Source organism: Lissotriton vulgaris, chromosome 5 (genome assembly GCF_964263255.1).
Source record: "Lissotriton vulgaris chromosome 5, aLisVul1.2, whole genome shotgun sequence".
NCBI lineage: Eukaryota > Metazoa > Chordata > Amphibia > Caudata > Salamandridae > Lissotriton > Lissotriton vulgaris.
Genome location: NC_141693.1, coordinates 923,839,570 through 923,859,258, shown reverse-complemented (window position 1 = coordinate 923,859,258; position 19,689 = coordinate 923,839,570). Strand labels below are relative to the sequence as shown.

The 19,689-nt window shown below is 46.7% G+C and overlaps 1 protein-coding gene across 1 annotated transcript in view; it reads right to left on the bottom strand.

Moving 5' to 3' along the window:
• The window catches only part of CFAP46 (cilia and flagella associated protein 46), a 1,558,477-nt gene that overhangs the window by 366,814 nt on the left and 1,171,974 nt on the right, over positions 1-19,689 (bottom strand). Inside the window, exon 51 of the mRNA XM_086922533.1 lies at positions 15,604-15,830. Coding sequence (XP_086778659.1) covers positions 15,604-15,830 — 227 coding nt within the window. The remainder of the gene's footprint in view (positions 1-15,603; positions 15,831-19,689) is intronic.

The window sequence follows — 19,689 nt, the reverse complement described above, 5'->3', positions numbered from 1 at the left end:
CATCCATCCACCCTTTCATCCACTCATCCATCCTTGCATCCATCCATCCACCCTTTCATCCATCTATTCATCATTCATCCACCCACCTTTTCACACATCCATCCATCCTTCATCCTTACATCCATCCATCCACCCATCATTCATCCACCCACCTTTTCTGTGCCTCTCTCATGGGGGGGGGGGGTCAGTATCTCTCTGCGTCTTCTTCCTTCTTTCCCGATCATGGGAGGGCATCTCTGTGCCTCCCTGCTGGGGGCGGGGGACGTGTCACGGGACCCACAGCTCCAGGCGCGCAATATCCATTGACCTCAAAGGGCTACACTACAGCCACTCCCCCAGCCCCCCTGCGCCCCCCCCCCACTTCTCCTCCTCCCCCAGCTCGAAACGGCTTCAGGGAAACACACACACACAGCCACACCAGAGTACTTGACAGGTCTTTAAAAGACCTTTTACTTGTTAATGAGGCGTTGATGTTTTTCACACCTCTGTGTGAATTAGGCCTCCACCTGAGCACCCTCGATCAGCCCAAGCCAGGAACTGAACTCTGACAGAATCTACGACCCCTTTCCAAGGACTCCACGACCCCCCCTGGGGGTCGCGCCCCACAGATTGAAGACCTCTACGCTAGACCAACTTCCTGCGAGATTACTCAATGCGGGCGGTTGCAGCAGGTCGCTACCACTTGCGTTGAGGAAGCGCCCGTTTTGCGCGTAGTACTCTTTGTGCTGATTTTTCAAAGTGGGACAAACTCCCAGCACTAAAAAACAGTTTGTGCAGTGCAACTTACCTTACTCCGCCGCTTGTGGTACTCCGGAAGGCGCAGCAGAGTTTTTCCGGCACTTCGCAGAGTTCCTTGTAGCAGAACTTCACTAACTCTGCCCAGGCCTAAATATAAGTTACTGTAACTCTGTTAAAGTATTATGATTTTTAAATTGAGGAAGGCAATATATTTTGCTGTTACTGGTGGTTTTATGAAGCGGGGAGATTTGGTAACGGGGGAGGGCAAAGAAATAAAAACAAGCACCCAATAAGTACAGTGTGAAGGCAGATGAGGCCGGGGACTGAGAATAGGTGAAACTAAGCCTTGTGTCTCTGGGTATACCTTGCTCTGACTGGAAAAACATCTTGCAGAGATAAAAGCTGAGTAGTGCCATGATCCCTCGTATGCATTTGCACATAGGACTTAATGTTCATCCCTGTAGTCTGAAAGAAAACAATTTAAATGACCTAGAGATTAGTTTATTGGATGGGGAAAATGATGTGAAAAAGATGGGAGCTGTATCTGTGGCAACAGAAATAAATAAAACGAGGATGACCCAGGAGGAGGCTGCAAGACATGGGGAGGAGAGAAATAATCTGCGGGTGCACTCGTAAGGAGTGCTTGTTAGGAAATGCAAACAGAAGCAAGTGAGGAGGCTAAGTGAGCTTCTGGAGGAAATTATATGCTCTTGGCTCCGTCTCAAAAAACACACTAAAGAGATGAGAAGAGGATGTGGTGTAGGAGTCAGAGATGCCAACTTTGGACCTGGGGACGATGGTTCAAACCTTGGTTTTGGCTTAACATCCTGTGAATCTACGCAACTTATTTATTCTCCCTACGATTACAAAAAATGTATGTGTAATGTAACTGATGCTCATGTAAGGCACAAAGTATATTTTACTAAACTGCAAGCATGAGAATTTAACTCATTATAAACGCATAACAATTACCCCTCCCTCACACGACAAACCACAGAAAAAATTGTGAAATCAATCTACTTGCTGCAAGCTGTAAATTGCGTATTTTTTAACAACAGGCTGTTTGTGGAGTTTTGCAGCAGAATCTCTTGGTTTTTAGCACTATCTAACAGCTAAGATGGACTGGGTTAACAGTTGGAAACAGGTGTGATTTGGTTAAAAGGAGCGCTGCATAATAAAGGTGTAAAGCAGCCTTCCTTGGCACTAACAGCAAGATCTTGCCGCTGCTGAAAGCAAATCTGCCAAAAGGGTTGAGTTTCATCTTGGTAGAAGAGGGAGCGGAGGCCATGGAGGGGTCAGGGTGAGAGCAGTGCAAGCCTAAACGAAGAGGAAGCAAAGAGAATGGGGCTTCTGCTGATGGATGCTGCTTGTACAAAGTGAATTTAGAAAGGGGATAAAGCTGTAAGCTCTTTTTTCCAAATTCACATGAAACCAAAACTCCAAGTTGTATTCTATGTTCTAAAAGTCGCCATCTGTAGCCATTGAAGAAGTCTTGTCTCGGGGATAGATGTTATAAACACCTTAGAGAAACTGAAAACAAAATAATGTTTACTTGTTTGGCAATTGGTTTGGTAACTTGCAAATCCACTGAAATAAATTGGAGTTCTATGATGCAGTCGAACGGAGTGTATTTAGGGCATAGGACATCCTTGCTACACCTCTGCATGATTTGCCTAAAGCAGCTTCCATTCAGACAGATAAGGAAGCAAGGCTCGGAGAGAGGGAAGAGGATGTGGTGTTGCAGCCCGAGTTGTTGACTTTAGAGCTGGGGAACCAGGTTCGAGTATCGCCATCGGCTCAACATCCTGCAAGCAATTTGCTTAATCTTCCCGTGCCTACAAATATAAAAATATGCTATGAACTCGCACCAAATAAAAGAAAGTTTAAATTTAAATTCTGTAGGAAGCACAGTCGCCCAGAGGTAGGTTGAAAAATGCAGCGTGCTCGCTCGTAATTAAAATAAAAAAAAGTTCAAGCGGATGGAAAGGAGTACTTTGGCCTCGGGACACTAATAAGAAGACGACACGGAGAACAACAGGAAATGGTATGCTACAACAAATAGGAACATAGGAAAAGTGAGCGGCAAGCACACTAACAAATGAAAAGGAAGGGAGGGAAGTTAGTCCCTTTTAACCTCATCGCTGCTAGACATATTCCCCTCCGGTGCTGAACTATAATGATAATGGGTGTGGTCATGACGGAACGGTTCCGTCATCAGCACAGCTCCACTGTGCCTCATGACGGAACCGTTCCGTCAAGAGCATCGAAGGGGTTAAGATTTACTTTAAATACAATAGATTTCACAATCACAACGTTGTGCAGGTGAAACCTAAATATGAGGGTAATTGGGCAACCCCACCGAATGCGAAGGTTCAAGAAATGGGCAAAAACCCTTAACAACAATAATGAGGACTATAGGCAGAGATTGTAACTGACTGAGGACATTAGGAACAACCTGCTGTACTTCACCATACTCCGTTTAACAGCCCAGAAAATATTTACAAGCCTTGTCTGAGGAGACAAAAATGGAATGCACACTACAATGCTATATACACCACGGTTCTATGCACAGAGAGGCCACTGGCATAATAATCTCATATGGCTGTTAGGTATTGTGGTATGGGTGTTCTGAAATATCTAATTGATTTTTTCAGGAGGCTCCACCTGGACAACTATGCGCAGATTAGGTGTGGCCCTGCAGGGGGGTTGACAGACCCCATTCCAGTGTTGTGGGGGTGAGATAGGGGTGTGTCTTAGTCCCCACTTTGTTTCTATTAAACAGTAATGACCTGGTAAGCTCTCTAGACCAATGCAAACATGATGCTCCACGTCTGGAAAAGAGGAAGGTCCCAACGCTCCTGTCTGCGGAAAACACCTTACTGGTGTCGAGAACCCCAATGGGCATCAAAGATATGTTGGACTAGTTTGCCGTCTTCTGCAAGTAGAGAGCGGTGGATGTCAACCGTAACAAAACAAAATATATGATATTGAATCCCTGCCAGATGGATAGATCACACCTAGTCCTTAATGGTTCTCCACTGGAGAGGACCCGTACCTTTAAATACCTAGGGCTCACTGACAATGAGCATTTCGGTTGGACTCCCCAGATTGAAAAGTGTAAACTCTGACTAGAACATTTTAATGGTGGTATCCTGAGAGCCTCGAAGGGGTTAAGCTACGCATGATAACACCTGCATTGCAATTTACAACTTGCAAGCTCGGAGTGGGGGTGGTCTCTATATGGTGGGACACAACAATGTCAATGATATGGAACTGACGGAAAATCATTTTCTGACACTCCTCACCAATCTTCCTGCCAGCACTCCACTCTTACCACTCCAATTATACTTTGGAATTCAAACTTTTTCCCTCAGAGTAAAACTCAAAACCCTGCTGTATTGGAAGAGGATCTGGTCTTCAGCACACTTACTGACCTTTTGGCTGGGCCAGGAAGAAATCTAAAAACTTCCTGAGGCTATCAGTATCCATGGATTGGGTATATTAGGCACAGTCCTGAAGAGATGGTGTGCGGAAATATGTAGGCCCATTCAGATATGTTGTGTGGCATTTCCAAGTCCATGCTTAAGGAGCTGTATTGGAGACATGCAGATGATAGATTTCACATGCCTTGGGGGGTAGACACCCTGACCTTGGCTTCAGTGGAATTTAAAGACACCTAATGTCTGGAAGAATACATGGATACAATTGAGCCCCCAGCTGCCCCATCTCTTTATATCAAGTTTTGTTTCAGGACCTTGCCGCTTCAATCATTTACTGAGAAGTGGCAACGTTCCCATGATGATGCTGAATCTAACTTGAGCTGTCCATTTTCCCATGAGGCAATGGAAACTGTAAACCAGGGATCCCCAGACTTATTTGTAGTGAGAGCTACTTCTGATCAGTGAAAATCACTGTGAGCTTCTGAAGGCTATGCAACTCCCATTGTTATCAGACACCCCCAAGCTCAGCTTCATTGACTAAGCCTAATGTCCATAGAACCAGCTATATGTTTGAACAAAATACTTTGGCTAGGGGCACTATGACAGGACTGCCATGTGTGTCAGTGAGATCATGGTCTTTGGGGATGTATGAACATGTGTGCGTATGAATGGAATATATGTGTATGGGTGACTGAGAACCTGTGTTATACGTATTTGTGGACAGGACATATCTTTTACAATATGAAGCTCTGTTACATGTGTAGCAGAAAGATATAACCATTGTTTTTTAAATGGTAGACATTCAAAGCGCAGAAAAATATTCAGCAAAAATGCCCATTATATGGTACATATTTCTGCACTTTTAATTTCTTGTATTTAAATGAACGGCTGTGTCTTTCAGCTATAAACATGACACAATGTCTACCAGCCTCGGGGAGCAAGATGCCTACTATGTGTAAAGAATGCAATCTGAAATGGGAAAAATTCAACTGAAGAGTTAACTTTAAGTTTATGTGGATTCCATAAACCTCATTATTTAAATGTTCTCCCATTTCTAAGTGCCATATTTACAAACAGTAGGCATCTTTCTCCCAGTGGACTGTAGACACAGAGCCGAATTTGTAACAGAAAAAATATAGCTATTTATTTAAATGGGAGTTGAAAATGAAGAAAAATGCTTCATAAAACATTAAGATATAATTGGATTAATTGAAAGTGGAGAAAAACATTAAGCCTTAATGTTTCATAGAAATATTTTTCTTCACTTAAATTTCTCCCATTTAAAACCAAGCATTTGCAATGCAATAGGTCTCACATTATTAAAGTTTGAGCTATTAATAATGCGAGACCTATTGCATTGCAAATGCTTGTTCTTTCCATGCTTGTATCCCCAGATTGTTATCCTCTGGTTCCCTATGGATCCTGTTTTTACAAACAGGGTGACAGTAAGAGAAACTCCGGGAGGAAAAAAATTATGGTTTAAACTCCTGAAAAACAATTAGTACAAAACAACCAATGCTTCTCTGGGGATTCACCCATAAAAAACAGAATATCCTTCCCAAAGAGCAGTCCCTTATACAACAGCTTTAAAAGTATAAATGATTTTATTTCTGTTTCTAACAGAAAATAGCAGCCCTTAAACAAACAAGCATTGGCCGCGCGACCGTAAAAGTAACGCCGCGTGGGAATAATAAAAAATACAAGCATTGGCCACGAAAGTCATCGCTGTCACGATCGATGTAAAAGCGAAAGTGATCGCGATGACGCTAAAACATTCAAGGAATGTGCACGCATGCTTGTGCGCGTGCTTGCAAGCTGGTCGCCGCTTTGGGAGCACTTCCCTTCGCCGCTATTAAATGTATCTCCTAGCAGCACATGCGCACTGACTCAGCGAGACCTAAAAACGAGGAAAATAAAAAAAGAAAACTCCCCGCAGTCTGGCCTGAGAAACTGCTGGACAGATGCACCTGACCCAGGGACATAGCAAGTGTGACGCAAGATGGCGCGTGCCAAGGGTTGGTAGTGTGTGAGGGGCCGGGCACCCTGGCACAGATCTCTCCCACCCTCAGGCGATGACGCAAGGCACCGCCGACAGCCGGCTACCCTCGATGCTGGCAATGAGGCGCTAAACCTGGAACCACACATATTTACAGTATACTCTCCAGGCACTGTGGAGAAGGCTGGATATGCGTCCATTGCGCACGTGCCCGGGCCCCACACCCCAAGGGACAAACTGCAAACACGTCAGAGGCCAACTCGCAGCTGGCGGGAAGAGCGCCCTTCCAGGGGTGGCAAAACCCCTGGCAGCCTGGACCACTGACAGGCCGTGACGCAGTTGGGTGACTCTCTCTGCAGCACGTCTGTCTGTCTCCAGGCCCTCTGCCAGTGCATTGTACTGACTGGCACCCCTGCCATACTGCACCTGGGTGAGACTGCAGTATATATTTGTGTCTCCAGGCCCTCCGCCGATGCACTGTACTGTCCGCAACCCGTGCTGTACCGCCATTGACCATGGGTGACGCAGCAGCACGTCTGCCTGTCTCCAGGCCCCCAGTCAATGCACTGTACTGACTGACACCCGTGCCATAATGCCACTCACCAAGGGTGACGCAGCAGCACGTTGCCTGTTCCCAGGCCCTCGGCCAATGCACTAGACTGACAGGTGCCACACTGCGAATGACCACGGGTGACGTTGCAGCACCCGTTGATGCCTGCACCATTTAATGCATACCCCTCAGGCTCCCTGGTAAAGGGGTGCCACGGCTGCCCGGTCCCTGCCTGCTCCCCCCAACAGGGCCACATTATTGTGGCTGGCTGCAGTGGCGGCTGCTCCACCTGTCACCTCCCACTGAAAACAGCACATGCCGAGTCACGGGAGCAACGCCGCGGCGCCGACGTCTATCGCCCTACGCAGGAGTCCATTGACTCAATGTCATTGCTAACCTGCAGAACACAACAGAGCCGTGGAATTCTACCCCTGCTCGTCTGTATGCAGCGATGAAAGAAAAGTGTAATGTTTGGCTGATACAGTACCGCAAATTGAATCTCACTCTTAATTCCAATAAAATGATTTCACAACCTCATAGGCGCTCACACTCTGCTTCAAGAGAGTAAACTAACCCTGCTACACACATAGAATGCGTGCACTTCTAATGCGAAGCAAACAGTGGTCTGACTGAAAAAGCTTAAGCTTCACCCTCCGGCCTCTTTGTGCTAGAAACTGCCCACCTAGGCCTACTACATACACATATAATATACGCCTGGTCCTACAATGCATAGGACTAAACCTTTCACTGGTTGCTCTCAGGAAATTGGATTGTGGTGATGCAAGGGTTTTTCTGGCAGATGCCGAGGGGTGCTGAATCACTCTCCCAATGGGTGACATGGTACATGGATGGACCAGTCGGGACATGGGTGCCCTGCGTGCAACTGGCCATTGGGTGGATGGTGGACCATCGTGCAGCACCTGGTATGAGTCCTGTCTCCAGGCCCCCAGTCAATGCACTGGAATGACTGACCCCCGTGCCATACTGCCACTCACCAAGGGTGATGCAGCAGCACGCCTGCCTGTTCCCGGGCCCTCAGCCAATGCACTAGACTGACAAGTGCCACACTGCGAATGACCACAGGTGACGTTACAGCACCTGTTGATGCCTGCACAGTTTAATGCATACGCCTCAGGCTCCCTGGTCAAGGGGTGCCACGGATGCCCGGTCCCTGCCTGCCCCCGCCAACAGGTCCATATTATTGTGGCTGGCTGCAGTGGCGGCTGCTCCACCTGTCACCTCCCACTGAAAACAGCACATGCCGCGTCACAGGAGCAACGCTGCGGCGCCAGTGTCTATTGTCCTACGCAGGAGTTCACTGACTCAATGTCATTGCTAAACTGCAGAACACAACGGAGCCATGGTATTCTACCCCTGCTCGTCTGTATGCAGCGATGAAGGAAAGGTGTAATGTTTGGCTGATTCGGTACCGCAAATTGAACCTCACTCTAAATTCCAATAAAATTATTTCACAACCTCATAGGCGCTCAACCTCTGCTTCGGAGATTAAACTAACCCTGCGACACACATAGAAGGCGTGCATTTCTAATGCGAAGCAAACAGTGGTCTGACTGAAAAAGCTTAAGATTCACCCTCCGGCCTGTTTGTGCTATAAACTGCCCACCTAGGCCTGCTACATACACATATAATATACGCCTGGTCCTACAATGCAGAGGACTAAACCTTTCACTGGTTGCTCTCAGGAAATTGGATCGGGGTGATGCAAAGCTTTTCCTGGCAGATGCCGAGGGGCGCTGAATCAATCTCCCAATGGGTGACATGGACCAGTCGGGACGTGGGTGCCCTGCGTGCAACTGACCATTGGGTGGATGGTGGAACTTTATGCAGCACCTGGTATGAGTCCTGTCTCCAGGACCCCAGTCAATGCACTGTACTGATTGACACCTGTGCCGTACTGCCACTCACCAAGGGTGATGCAGCAGCACGCCTGCCTGTTCCCAGGCCCTCGGCCAATGCACTAGACTGACAGGTGCCACACTGCGAGTGACCAGGGGTGACACTGCAGCACCCGTTGATGCCTGCACCGTTTAATGCTTACGCCTCAGGCTCCCTGGCCAAGGGTTGACGCGGCCGCCGAGTCCCTGCCTACTCCCCCCAACAGGGCCACATTATTGTTAATGAGAAACTGCAAACACGTCAGAGGCCAACTCGCAGCTGGCGGGAAGAGCGCCCTTCCAGGGGTGGCAAAACCCCTGGCAGCCTGGACCACTGACAGGCCGTGACGCAGTTGGGTGACTCTCTCTGCAGCACGTCTGTCTGTCTCCAGGCCCTCTGCCAGTCCATTGTACTGACTGGCACCCGTGCCGGACTGTCAATCATTACAGGGTGGCGCTGCAGCACAGCTGCCTGTCCCCAGTCCCTCAGCCAGTGTAGTGTACCGTCTGACACCCGTACAGTACTGCCACTGACCATGAGGGACGCAGCAGCAAGCCCGTCTATCTCCAGCCCTCTGTCAATGCATTGTACTGGCTGGCACCTGGCTGTAGCACATCTGTGTGTTTCTAGGCACTCTGACGATGCGCTGACTGACACCCGTGCTGTACTGGCACTCACCATGGGTGACACAGCAGCACATCTGCCTGTCTCCAGGTCATAAGTCTATGCACTGTACTGGCTAGCACCCCTGCCATACTGCACCTGGGTGAGACTGCAGTATATATGTGTGTCTCCTGGCCTTCTGCCGATGCACTGGACTGACCGCCACCTGTGCTGTACCGCCACCGACCATGGGTGACGCAGCAGCACGTCTGCCTGTCTCCAGACCCCCAGTCATTGCACTGTACTGACTGACACCCGTGCCGTAATGGCACTTACCAAGAGTGACGCAGCAGCGCGCCTGCCTGTTCCCAGGCCCTCGGCCAATGCACTAGACTGACAGGTGCCACACTGCGAATGACCACGGGTGACGTTGCAGCACCCGTTGATGACTGCACCGTTTAATGCATACCCCTCAGGCTCCCTGGTCAAGGGGTGCCACGGCTGCCTAGTCCCTGCCTCCTCCCCCCAACAGGTCCACATTATTGTGGCTGGCTGCAGTGGCGGCTGCTCCACCTGTCACCTCCCACTGAAAACAGCATATGACGAGTCACTGGAGAAACGCCGCGGCTCCGGCGTCTATCGCCCTACGCAGGAGTCTATCGCCCTACGCAGGAGTCCACTGACTCAATGTCATTGCTGAGCTGCAGAACACAACAGAGCCGTGGAATTCTACCCCTGCCCGTCTGTATGCAGCGATGAAAGAAAAGTGTAATGTTTTGCTGATTCAATACCGCAAATTGAATCTCACTCTTAATTCCAATAAAATGATTTCACAACCTCATAGGCGCTCACACTCTGCTTCAAGAGAGTAAACTAACCCTGCTACAGACATAGAAGGCGTGCATTTCTAATGTGAAGCAAACAGTGGTCTGACTGAAAAAGCTTAAGTTTCACCCTCCGGCATGTTTGTGCTATAAACTGCCCACCTAGGCCTGCTACATACACATATAATATACGCCTGGTCCTACAATGCAGAGGACTAAACCTTTCACAGGTTGATTTCAGGAAATTGGATCGGGGTGATGCAAAGGTTTTCCTGGCAGATGCCGAGGGGCGCTGAATCAATCTCCCAATGGGTGACATGGACCAGTCGGGACGTGGGTGCCCTGCGTGCAACTGGCCATTGGGTGGATGGTGGACTGTCATGCAGCACCTGGTATGAGTCCTGTCTCTAGGCCCCCAGTCAATGCACTGGACTGACTGACCCCCGTGCCATACTGCCACTCACCAAGGGTGATGCAGCAGCACGCCTGCCTGTTCCCAGGCCCTCGGCCATTGCACTAGACTGACAAGTGCCACTCTGCGAATGACCACGGGTGAGGTTGCAGCACCCATTGATGCCTGCACTGTTTAATGCATACGCCTCAGGCTCCCTGGTCAAGGGGTGCCACGGCTGCCCGGTCCCTGCCTGCTCCCCCAACAGGTCCACATTATTGTGGCTGGCTGCAGTGGCGGCTGCTCCACATGTCACCTCCCACTGAAAACAGCACATGACGCGTCACAGTAGCAACGCTGCGGCGCCAGCGTCTATCGCCCTACGCAGGAGTTCACTGACTCAATGTCATTGCTAAACTGCAGAACACAACAGAGCCATGGTATTCTACCCCTGCTCGTCTGTATGCAGCGATGAACGAAAGGTGTAATGTTTGGCTGATTCGGTACCGCAAATTGAATCTCACTCTTAATTCCAAACAAATGCTTTCACAACCTCATAGGCGCTCAACCTCTGCTTCGGAGAGTAAACTAACCCTGCTACACACATAGAAGGCGTGCATTTCTAATGTGAAGCAAACAGTGGTCTGACTGAAAAAGCTTAAGTTTCACCCTCCGGCCTGTTTGTGCTATAAACTGCCCACCTAGGCCTGCTACATACACATATAATATACCCCTGGTCCTACAATGCAGAGGACTAAACCTTTCACTGGTGGCTCTCAGGAAATTGGATCGGGGTGAAGCAAAGGTTTTCCTGGCAGATGCCGAGGGCCACTGAATCAATCTCCCAATGGGTGACATGGACCAGTCGGGACGTGGGTGCCCTGCGTGCAACTGGCCATTGGGTGGATGGGGGACCTTTATGCAGCACCTGGTAGGAGTCCTGTCTCCAGGCCCTCAGTCAATGCACTGTACTGACTGACACCTGTGCCGTACTGCCACTCACCAAGGGTAACGCAGCTGCATGCCTGCCTGTTCCCAGGCCCTCGGCCATTGCACTAGACTGACAGGTGCCACACTGCGAGTGACCAAGGGTGACGCTGCAGCACCCGTTGATGCCTGCACCGTTTAATGCATACACCTCAGGCTCCCTGGCGAAGGGTTGCCACAGCCGCCGAGTCTCTGCCTACTCCCCCAACAGGGCCACATTATTGTGGCTGGTTGCAGTGGCGGCTGCTCCACCTATCACCTCCCACTGAAAACAGCACATGCCGCGTCACAGGAGCAACGCTGCGGCGCCAGTGTCTATTGCCCTACGCAGGAGTTCACTGACTCAATGTCATTGCTAAACTGCGGGAACACAACAGAGCCATAGCATTCTACCCCTGCTCATTTGTATGCAGCGATGAACGAAAGGTGTAATGTTTGGCTGATTCGGTACCGCAAATTGAACCTCACTCTAAATTCCAATAAAATTATTTCACAACCTCATAGGCGCTCACACTCTGCTTCGGAGAGAAAACTAACCCTGCTACACACATAGAAGGCGTGCACTTCTAATGTGAAGCAAACAGTGGTCTGACTGAAAAAGCTTAAGTTTCACCCTCCGGCCTGTTTGTGCTATACACTGCCCACCTAGGCCTGCTACATACACATATAATATACGCCTGGTCCTACAATGCAGAGGACTAAACCTTTCACTGGTTGCTCTCAGGAAATTGGATCGGGGTGATGCAAAGGTTTTCCTGGCAGATGCCGAGGGGCGCTGAATCAATCTCCCAATGGGTGACATGGACCAGTCGGGACGTGGGTGCCCTGCGTGCAACTGGCCATTGGGTGGATGGTGGACCTTTATGCAGCACCTGGTAGGAGTCCTGTCTCCAGGCCCTCAGTCAATGCACTGTACTGACTGACACCTGTGCCGTACTGCCACTCACCAAGGGTGACGCAGCTGCATGCCTGCCTGTTCCCAGGCCCTCGGCCATTGCACTAGACTGACAGGTGCCACACTGCGAGTGACCAAGGGTGACGCTGCAGCACCCGTTGATGCCTGCACCGTTTAATGCATACACCTCAGGCTCCCTGGCCAAGGGTTGCCACAGCCGCCGAGTCTCTGCCTACTCCCCCAACAGGGCCACATTATTGTGGCTGGTTGCAGTGGCGGCTGCTCCACCTATCACCTCCCACTGAAAACAGCACATGCCGCGTCACAGGAGCAACGCTGCGGCGCCAGTGTCTATTGCCCTACGCAGGAGTTCACTGACTCAATGTCATTGCTAAACTGCGGGAACACAACAGAGCCATAGCATTCTACCCCTGCTCATCTGTATGCAGCGATGAACGAAAGGTGTAATGTTTGGCTGATTCGGTACCGCAAATTGAACCTCACTCTAAATTCCAATAAAATTATTTCACAACCTCATAGGCGCTCACACTCTGCTTCGGAGAGAAAACTAACCCTGCTACACACATAGAAGGCGTGCACTTCTAATGCAAAGCAAACAGTGGTCTGACTGAAAAAGCTTAAGTTTCACCCTCCAGCCTATTTGTGCTAGAAACTGCCTGCCTAGGCTTGCTACAGACACATATAATATACGCCTGGTCCTACAATGCAGAGGACTAAACCTTTCACCGGTTGCTCTCAGGAAATTGGATCGGGATGATACAAGAGTTACCTGGCAAATGCCGAGGAGCACTGAATCAATCTCCCAATGGGTGATATGGTACATGGATAGGCCAGTTGGGACGTGGGTGCCCTGTGTGCAACTGGCCATTGGGTGGCTGGTGGACCGTCATGCAGCACCAGGTATGAGTATACATGAAAGAACAAAAAAAATCCCAAAAATGACATTACAATGCAAAACTCACCCTCACCTCAATCCATTTTTGCGCCTTGCTGAAGGCTGCCTCAGGAGCCGGCTTCTGCAGGTTGCTTCACAGTGAAATGGATCCAAAGAAAAACAGAAGCTCGCGAGTGGTGCACACGCGCACGCCACAGCGAGCCATGTGGTTTCACTTATCGCGCCCATGTCTGGGCACGATAATTTAAACCACATGGCCTTTTGGTGTCTATTACGCGCACCAAGTGACAATAGACACCAATAGGCCATGGGCGGAGCAATGCGCCTGCCTTTGGCCAATTGCGTGCGGTCTTTTATAAAAAGACGCACGCAAAGGCCAATAGCAGCCCACAAAAGGAAAAGCATACGCATGAACGTGTGCGATTCCTAGGGCAGCTTCCAAACCCCTTTTTCACATACTAAAGGATTTGCACAGTGCAACGCAGACGCGAGACCTAAAAAGAGGCCTGCTGTTTGTAAATGCTGGGAGAACATTTAAATGAAGACCTAACTTAATCATTAATGCAACATTTCATTTTAATTTTCTCCCTTTCAAAGCATTCAGAAACAAAATGTTGTTCTCATGCTTCAATATTGAGTTGACAAGGACTTTTATTTAAGAGCTAAATTCCTCAGTGTGTCAGACCTTCACTTTTGTGCCACAGCCTGGGTTATAAATCTGCCTGAGCACAGCTCATTATCAGGCCCTGCTATCTGAAGCCTGGTGATAATAATGTAAAATAAACACAGCCTTGCCTTAATTTTAATAGGAAAATGCAACACTGAGCTTATTTAAAAAATAAACTCAAGGCTTCGAGCTACTCTGAAGGTGTCTACGAGCTGTTGGTAGCTCTCAATCGACTGGTTGGAGACACCTGAGCTAAACAGTGAGAAAAGGGAGAAGCCCCCTCTGAAGGACACAAAGGTCATGAACCTAAAGAATGCATGTTGATAAACAACCCCTAATTCATGTGCATTTAACCAGGGGAGTCCAGCATCAGGACTTATCTAGACACATGTTTTGAGAAAAACCAAGGAAGCGCCACACATGGAACTTAACTTGGAACAGTTTTATTGGCTGTGGGTAAACCAAACAGTTAGTAGCTATAACATTCTGCAAATAGTGTTAGATTCTGGTTTTGAATATTATTGTTCCATTTTCATTACAGAATGACTCACGATGAGTTAAAAATAATATACTCATTTTATTTTACTATGACTGGTCCGCCTTCTGACTTTTTAAATTCTCTTGCCCTACTCTTTTCCCTCTCCCACATTACTGTTATTGACTGCTGTTACCGGAGACTCCGCTGTTTTACTGCCCTTATTTTCTGTCCATTTTCTATTACCTAAAACTAATGTTATATTAGTTATTTTAGTTTTCTCTAATCACATGGTTTTTAATTTGTGATTATGTGTGTGTGCTTTGTTCGAAATGTTTTGTCTGATGAAATAACGCCCTACTGGACAAAGTGTCTTAAATAAATAAAAGGAAAATGATTCCATGTGGTGGCGATTTGAGTTTACCAAAGGGTATTTGTATACAGCCTTGTGCCAACTCCCACAGAGCCTTCTGAACTTGTTGAAAGGGAAGTTCCATGTGCCCAATACTCACGCATGACAAAGAGGCTTTCTAGCCCTAGGTGTGACTGTCCAGGCCAAGCATGGGAACAGCTTCGACCTAAAAGTAGGGAGGACGACTGTTGTAAAATAGATCTTTCTGGCTGTTCTCAGACAAACACGCCTACATTCTTAATGAACCCTAAAGGGCTGTCTAGCTCTTTTCAACACCAAAGAAATTTAGGATCACCTTTCAAGAATCTTACAGAGAAAAACATTTAATGAGATTGGTGCATTACCGAAGCCTCTACAGGCATCAATCAAAAATTCACCTCTCCTTGGAAAAAGGATTTGTGCCAGGTAGAGAAAAATGAATTTCTCCATTGGAAAAACGTCTGGGACAAGAATGGATCGGTAAATCAAACTTCCTGCCTAAACTGTGATCAAATAACTTGGAAGAGGGCAAGGAAGGAATAAAACATTCTGCTAGCCTAAACAGCAAAATACTAATTTAATTACTTCAAAATATGTGCCATATTTAGGACAAGACAATAAACAAGAAAAAAAGACAGGGAAATCTGCCGAAATTTGCTTTGCTGATACACATCAGATGTCTTACTGGTCAGCCTTCCTTCTTTACATATATGAAGAGGACAACATCAACAATAAATTGCAGCTTTACTATATACTACAATTTACAAAGACAAAAAACAGTTCTTAGTGAAAATTATTCTAAAAGTTATATGCATTAGAACAAAAAGGGCATACCTTGTGTAGTTACAGATTTATCATCCTTTTCTTTAGCCTTTCCTTTAGCCGAATCAGCTCTTGGTTTTTCCTCCTTATCTTTGTTTTTTCCTTTAGGAGATTCACCTCTGTGTTTTTCCTCCTTTTCTTTGTGTTTTCCTTTTGCTGATTCAGCTCTAGGTTTGTCTTCCTTTTCTTTGCCCTTTGTTTTCAATGACTCAGCCCCTGAAGTGATTGCGCTCTGTTTCCTATAAACCACAGTGTTGTGCATTAATTGTATGATTCCTATCAATAGGTTATCTTTGTCATTCATGTTATGAATGAACAGTTTTACCAAATAATTGTCAGCACCCTTATTTACTATACTCTGTACTGTACAGTACTGTAGAACTGTAGAACTGATTTTCAACGAAAAAAGAGATTTTGGCAATTCATGTTTGTCAGGTAGAAATTGCAACTGGGTAAATAGCAAACAGATACATTTTTTAACTGATGAAAAAAGACAAACAATCCTCTTCTTAATGAATCCTCAGAAAACATAGGCACTGTTAACGATCTGATCTCTATATCTGCAGGACTTAATGAAATGTTGCAGGATGTTTTATGCATGAGCTCAGCTCCTTCCAAACAATAACGCAGCAGAATTGTTTAAAAATGCTGATATGAGCCCAGGTACCTTCTTCTTGGGAGCTAAAAAGCCTTTATTTTGTGTCTGCTTCCTGGATGAGTACCTAGACACTTACACACCACTTTATCTTTACTATACTCGCAGTCTGAATGAATAGGACTAACTGAGGCCATACATATTCTTTTTCATTCACTCATTGAGGAAAATATTCTAAAAAGATGTGTACTCTAGTGGTAATAATTTCGACAGTCGTTGGACACCAGATCAAGCAGCCTAAAATGTAGGTCTATGCCTTATTATGTGCTAGGCCTTGTGTAGTCTTAGACCTCATGGCCAATACATGTCTACCAGGCAAACAATCCCAGGAAACAAACCATTCGTATAAGGATAGCTCGTCTTTCCTCACTGTTGTCTATGTGAACAGTGAAAAAAGAAATAAGAAATCTAGCGAAAATATTTCAAAAAATAAGGGCGGTCCTTATCTTCGCATCTGTGGTGTGTGGGGAAAATGAACTCAAGTCATGGGCTTGTGAACTGCTGTATTACTTCCAAAGGAAAGGGAGGAAATCAAAGGCTGAATTTGTGTTTGGTTTTGAATTCCAGCATAAATCCACCATGAATCCAAATGTACGGAATATCTCCAAATTCACATTCAAGGTATAAAAGTGGAACAAGTGTGGCAATTTCTCCTTACTGGATGCACAGGCTTAAGACATTATGGGGGAACTCGGAAGCCACATTTTATGGTGCACTTTCTCACATTCTGCACATCGCACCCTGCTCCCAATTCGAGATGGACATCAACATTTTTTTAAAAGCACGAGAAACCCAATCAAAGATGGTTTTCTTTCCAATTTTAGATGTACTGCTTCCTGTTTGGAGAATATATAAACAGCTATTTCTAGGCTCTCGCTGTGTCACAAAGCAGTCGGACTACTTTGATGGTTTACTGCCCCAAGAAGTTATTTCTTGCTTATTTCTTTTCCTTTCGGAATTACCCTGGAACATTCTATTTTTTTGAAGAGCTCTAAGTCAGATTTTCTTCAGTTTTTGCTCAATGTGTTAGCCTTGGGGCAATTTTTCAGTTGCATATTCAGCCGTCAGATGTTTTTATACCATCCGGCTTTCTTCTTCCATTTATTATTTCGAGTTTTGTATAGCGCGTAGTTACCCTAGAGCATCCCAGCGCTTGTTCCAGAGCAACAGAAAGGTAGCAGTCAAGCGTATTCAAAGGCATCAGTTAGGAAAGAGGTGCGTTTTAAGGAGTTTGCAAAACCGGAGAAGACATGTCTCTGAGCGCAGACTCAGGGGGAGTGTGTTCCAAAGAATCGCTGTGTGCACTGAGAATCTTCTCCCCCCCGTACGTGCCTTTTTAACTTTAGGAATTTTGAGCAAATGTTTCTGATCTGAGCGCAAGGCTCTATTGGCCTTGTAGGGCACAACTAAGTTCTTCAGGATAGGAGGTTCCATGTCCTGAAGAATTTTATGCGCAATGCAAAGGGACTTAAATTTGACCCTTTCGCGCACCGGGAGCCAATGCAGCGCCTTCAATGCGTGTTTAGCTGACCGCGTCATTGAGGTACTCTTAAGAAGCCGTGCTGCAGCGTTTTGAATCTGTTGGAGTTTGTTGAACGTTGCTTCAGGGGCCACGAGAAAGTTAGCATTACTATAATCCAATCTTGATACGATCAGCCCCTGAATAAGCAGCTTTCTGGATGGCGGTGGAAGGAGGGGCAGAACTTTCCGAGCTGAGCGGAGAAGACCAAAGCAGACTCCCGCCATTTTTTTCGATTGGGTCCTGAAAGAGAGGCCTTGTTCCAGCCAGACCCCAAGACTCTTAATCTCCTCCTTTGGACTCGGGAGCTCGCCCAAACAACAATTGCGACCTTTTCCAGCAGACAATAGATTTTCACGTTTCCCTACCATGTGAAGGTACTCTGGCTACTGAAAGTAGTTGCCACATCTCAGACAAACTAGAGACAAGTCCCAAAAGACTTCAATGTGTTCAACCCTTGACAATAACCCGTACTAATAATACTCTCATACTTGATCATTGGTTTCATGTTCATTACTTTGCTAATTTTTCAACTTTTATGGAAAATACTATAATTTTACTACATATTGTGCATCAAAATTTACACACACAAATTGCAGTCGCAGTTTGCACCGTGTAGTTATGGTACAGATGCACCCGCCATTTAAATGCATTTTTTGATATGCCTATAACGTTTGACCTTATGGAGTGATTTGCACCAAATATGACAACCTCTTGGAAAAGTCAGCTAAAGACTGTCAAGCCAATTTGCACGAAAATCAGTGCAGGTAAAAACAAAGTGATGGGGTGTGAAAAAAGGTGTGTTTTCCCATTTTAGCTGCCTTTGTAAATTTTGCTTGTATCTAAAGCTAAAAGAGGTGAACGGATTTACACCCAACTAGGTATGACAAAATAACTTTGCTCAGAAGGTGTGTTTTTTTGTTTAGGTGTAAATCCGTTCAATAATTTGGGAGCTAATAACATTTCAAAAAGGTGCAGAGTAGGATTATAATGGGCTACAGTTTTGATTATCCAAATTGTTTTTATCGTGGAGGATTCATGGATTCAATCTGTGGATGTCAACAAAAACGAAATTTAAAGAAAATAAAGGCTTCCCATTGGATGAGGGAGCCTTTTTCCTGAAAAACACCATTACAAAAACCATATAAGGGGGCAGAGTGAGCACACCATGTTCCCTATGTCATACATGACAAGATCTTCCTTGGTTTAAATGATAAAAAATAAATAAAACGTTGTGATGTCTAAAGACCCCTTTCGACATTTGCAGTACACTGACACCTAAAATGGTGCCCTTGTCTCTTTCTTGGACCATGGATCCTTGACACCATCTTAGGTGGCTGGGTAACATGAATCCCCAAAAGGATCAGCAGACGGGGCAAGCTTCAAGCCATAGTACCCCAAACTCAGGGAAATCTTCGACATTGCATTCCTCATCGCTCAGGGATTTGCTGTCAGGGGATCAGCACTATATCATTGAAGGGAAAAGCATGGGTCTGAGAAGCATGCCTTCATGTCAAAGTACAAAAGCATCAAGCTTGTCTTGGATTTGCAGGAACAATCCAAGATCAAAAAATGAAAAATTAGAATAACAAGTCATGTGTCAGAGCAGGGTGAGGACATTGCTGCTGATTGACAGCAGGGGAGGAGGGGAAACCACTCCAGTTTAAAGTTCCCAATGGCGGTTTGGACCGTCTGTCTTGCAACGGCCAGCCTGCCTGAGAACTTTAAACCTCTCCATCTCAAGCTGTGTTAGAAAGCTGGCTGGAGGGCTCACGCAGACCTCCAGCACCAAATGAAGTGCAAAGCCAGCCTGCTCCAACCAATCTTGGCGCTTCTCTCATGCTGGTTAATAGTATGAGCAGCATGAGAGCAGCATCAGGATTGGTAGAGTGGAGGTGACTCTGGGGCTCTCGCTCGGACTGCA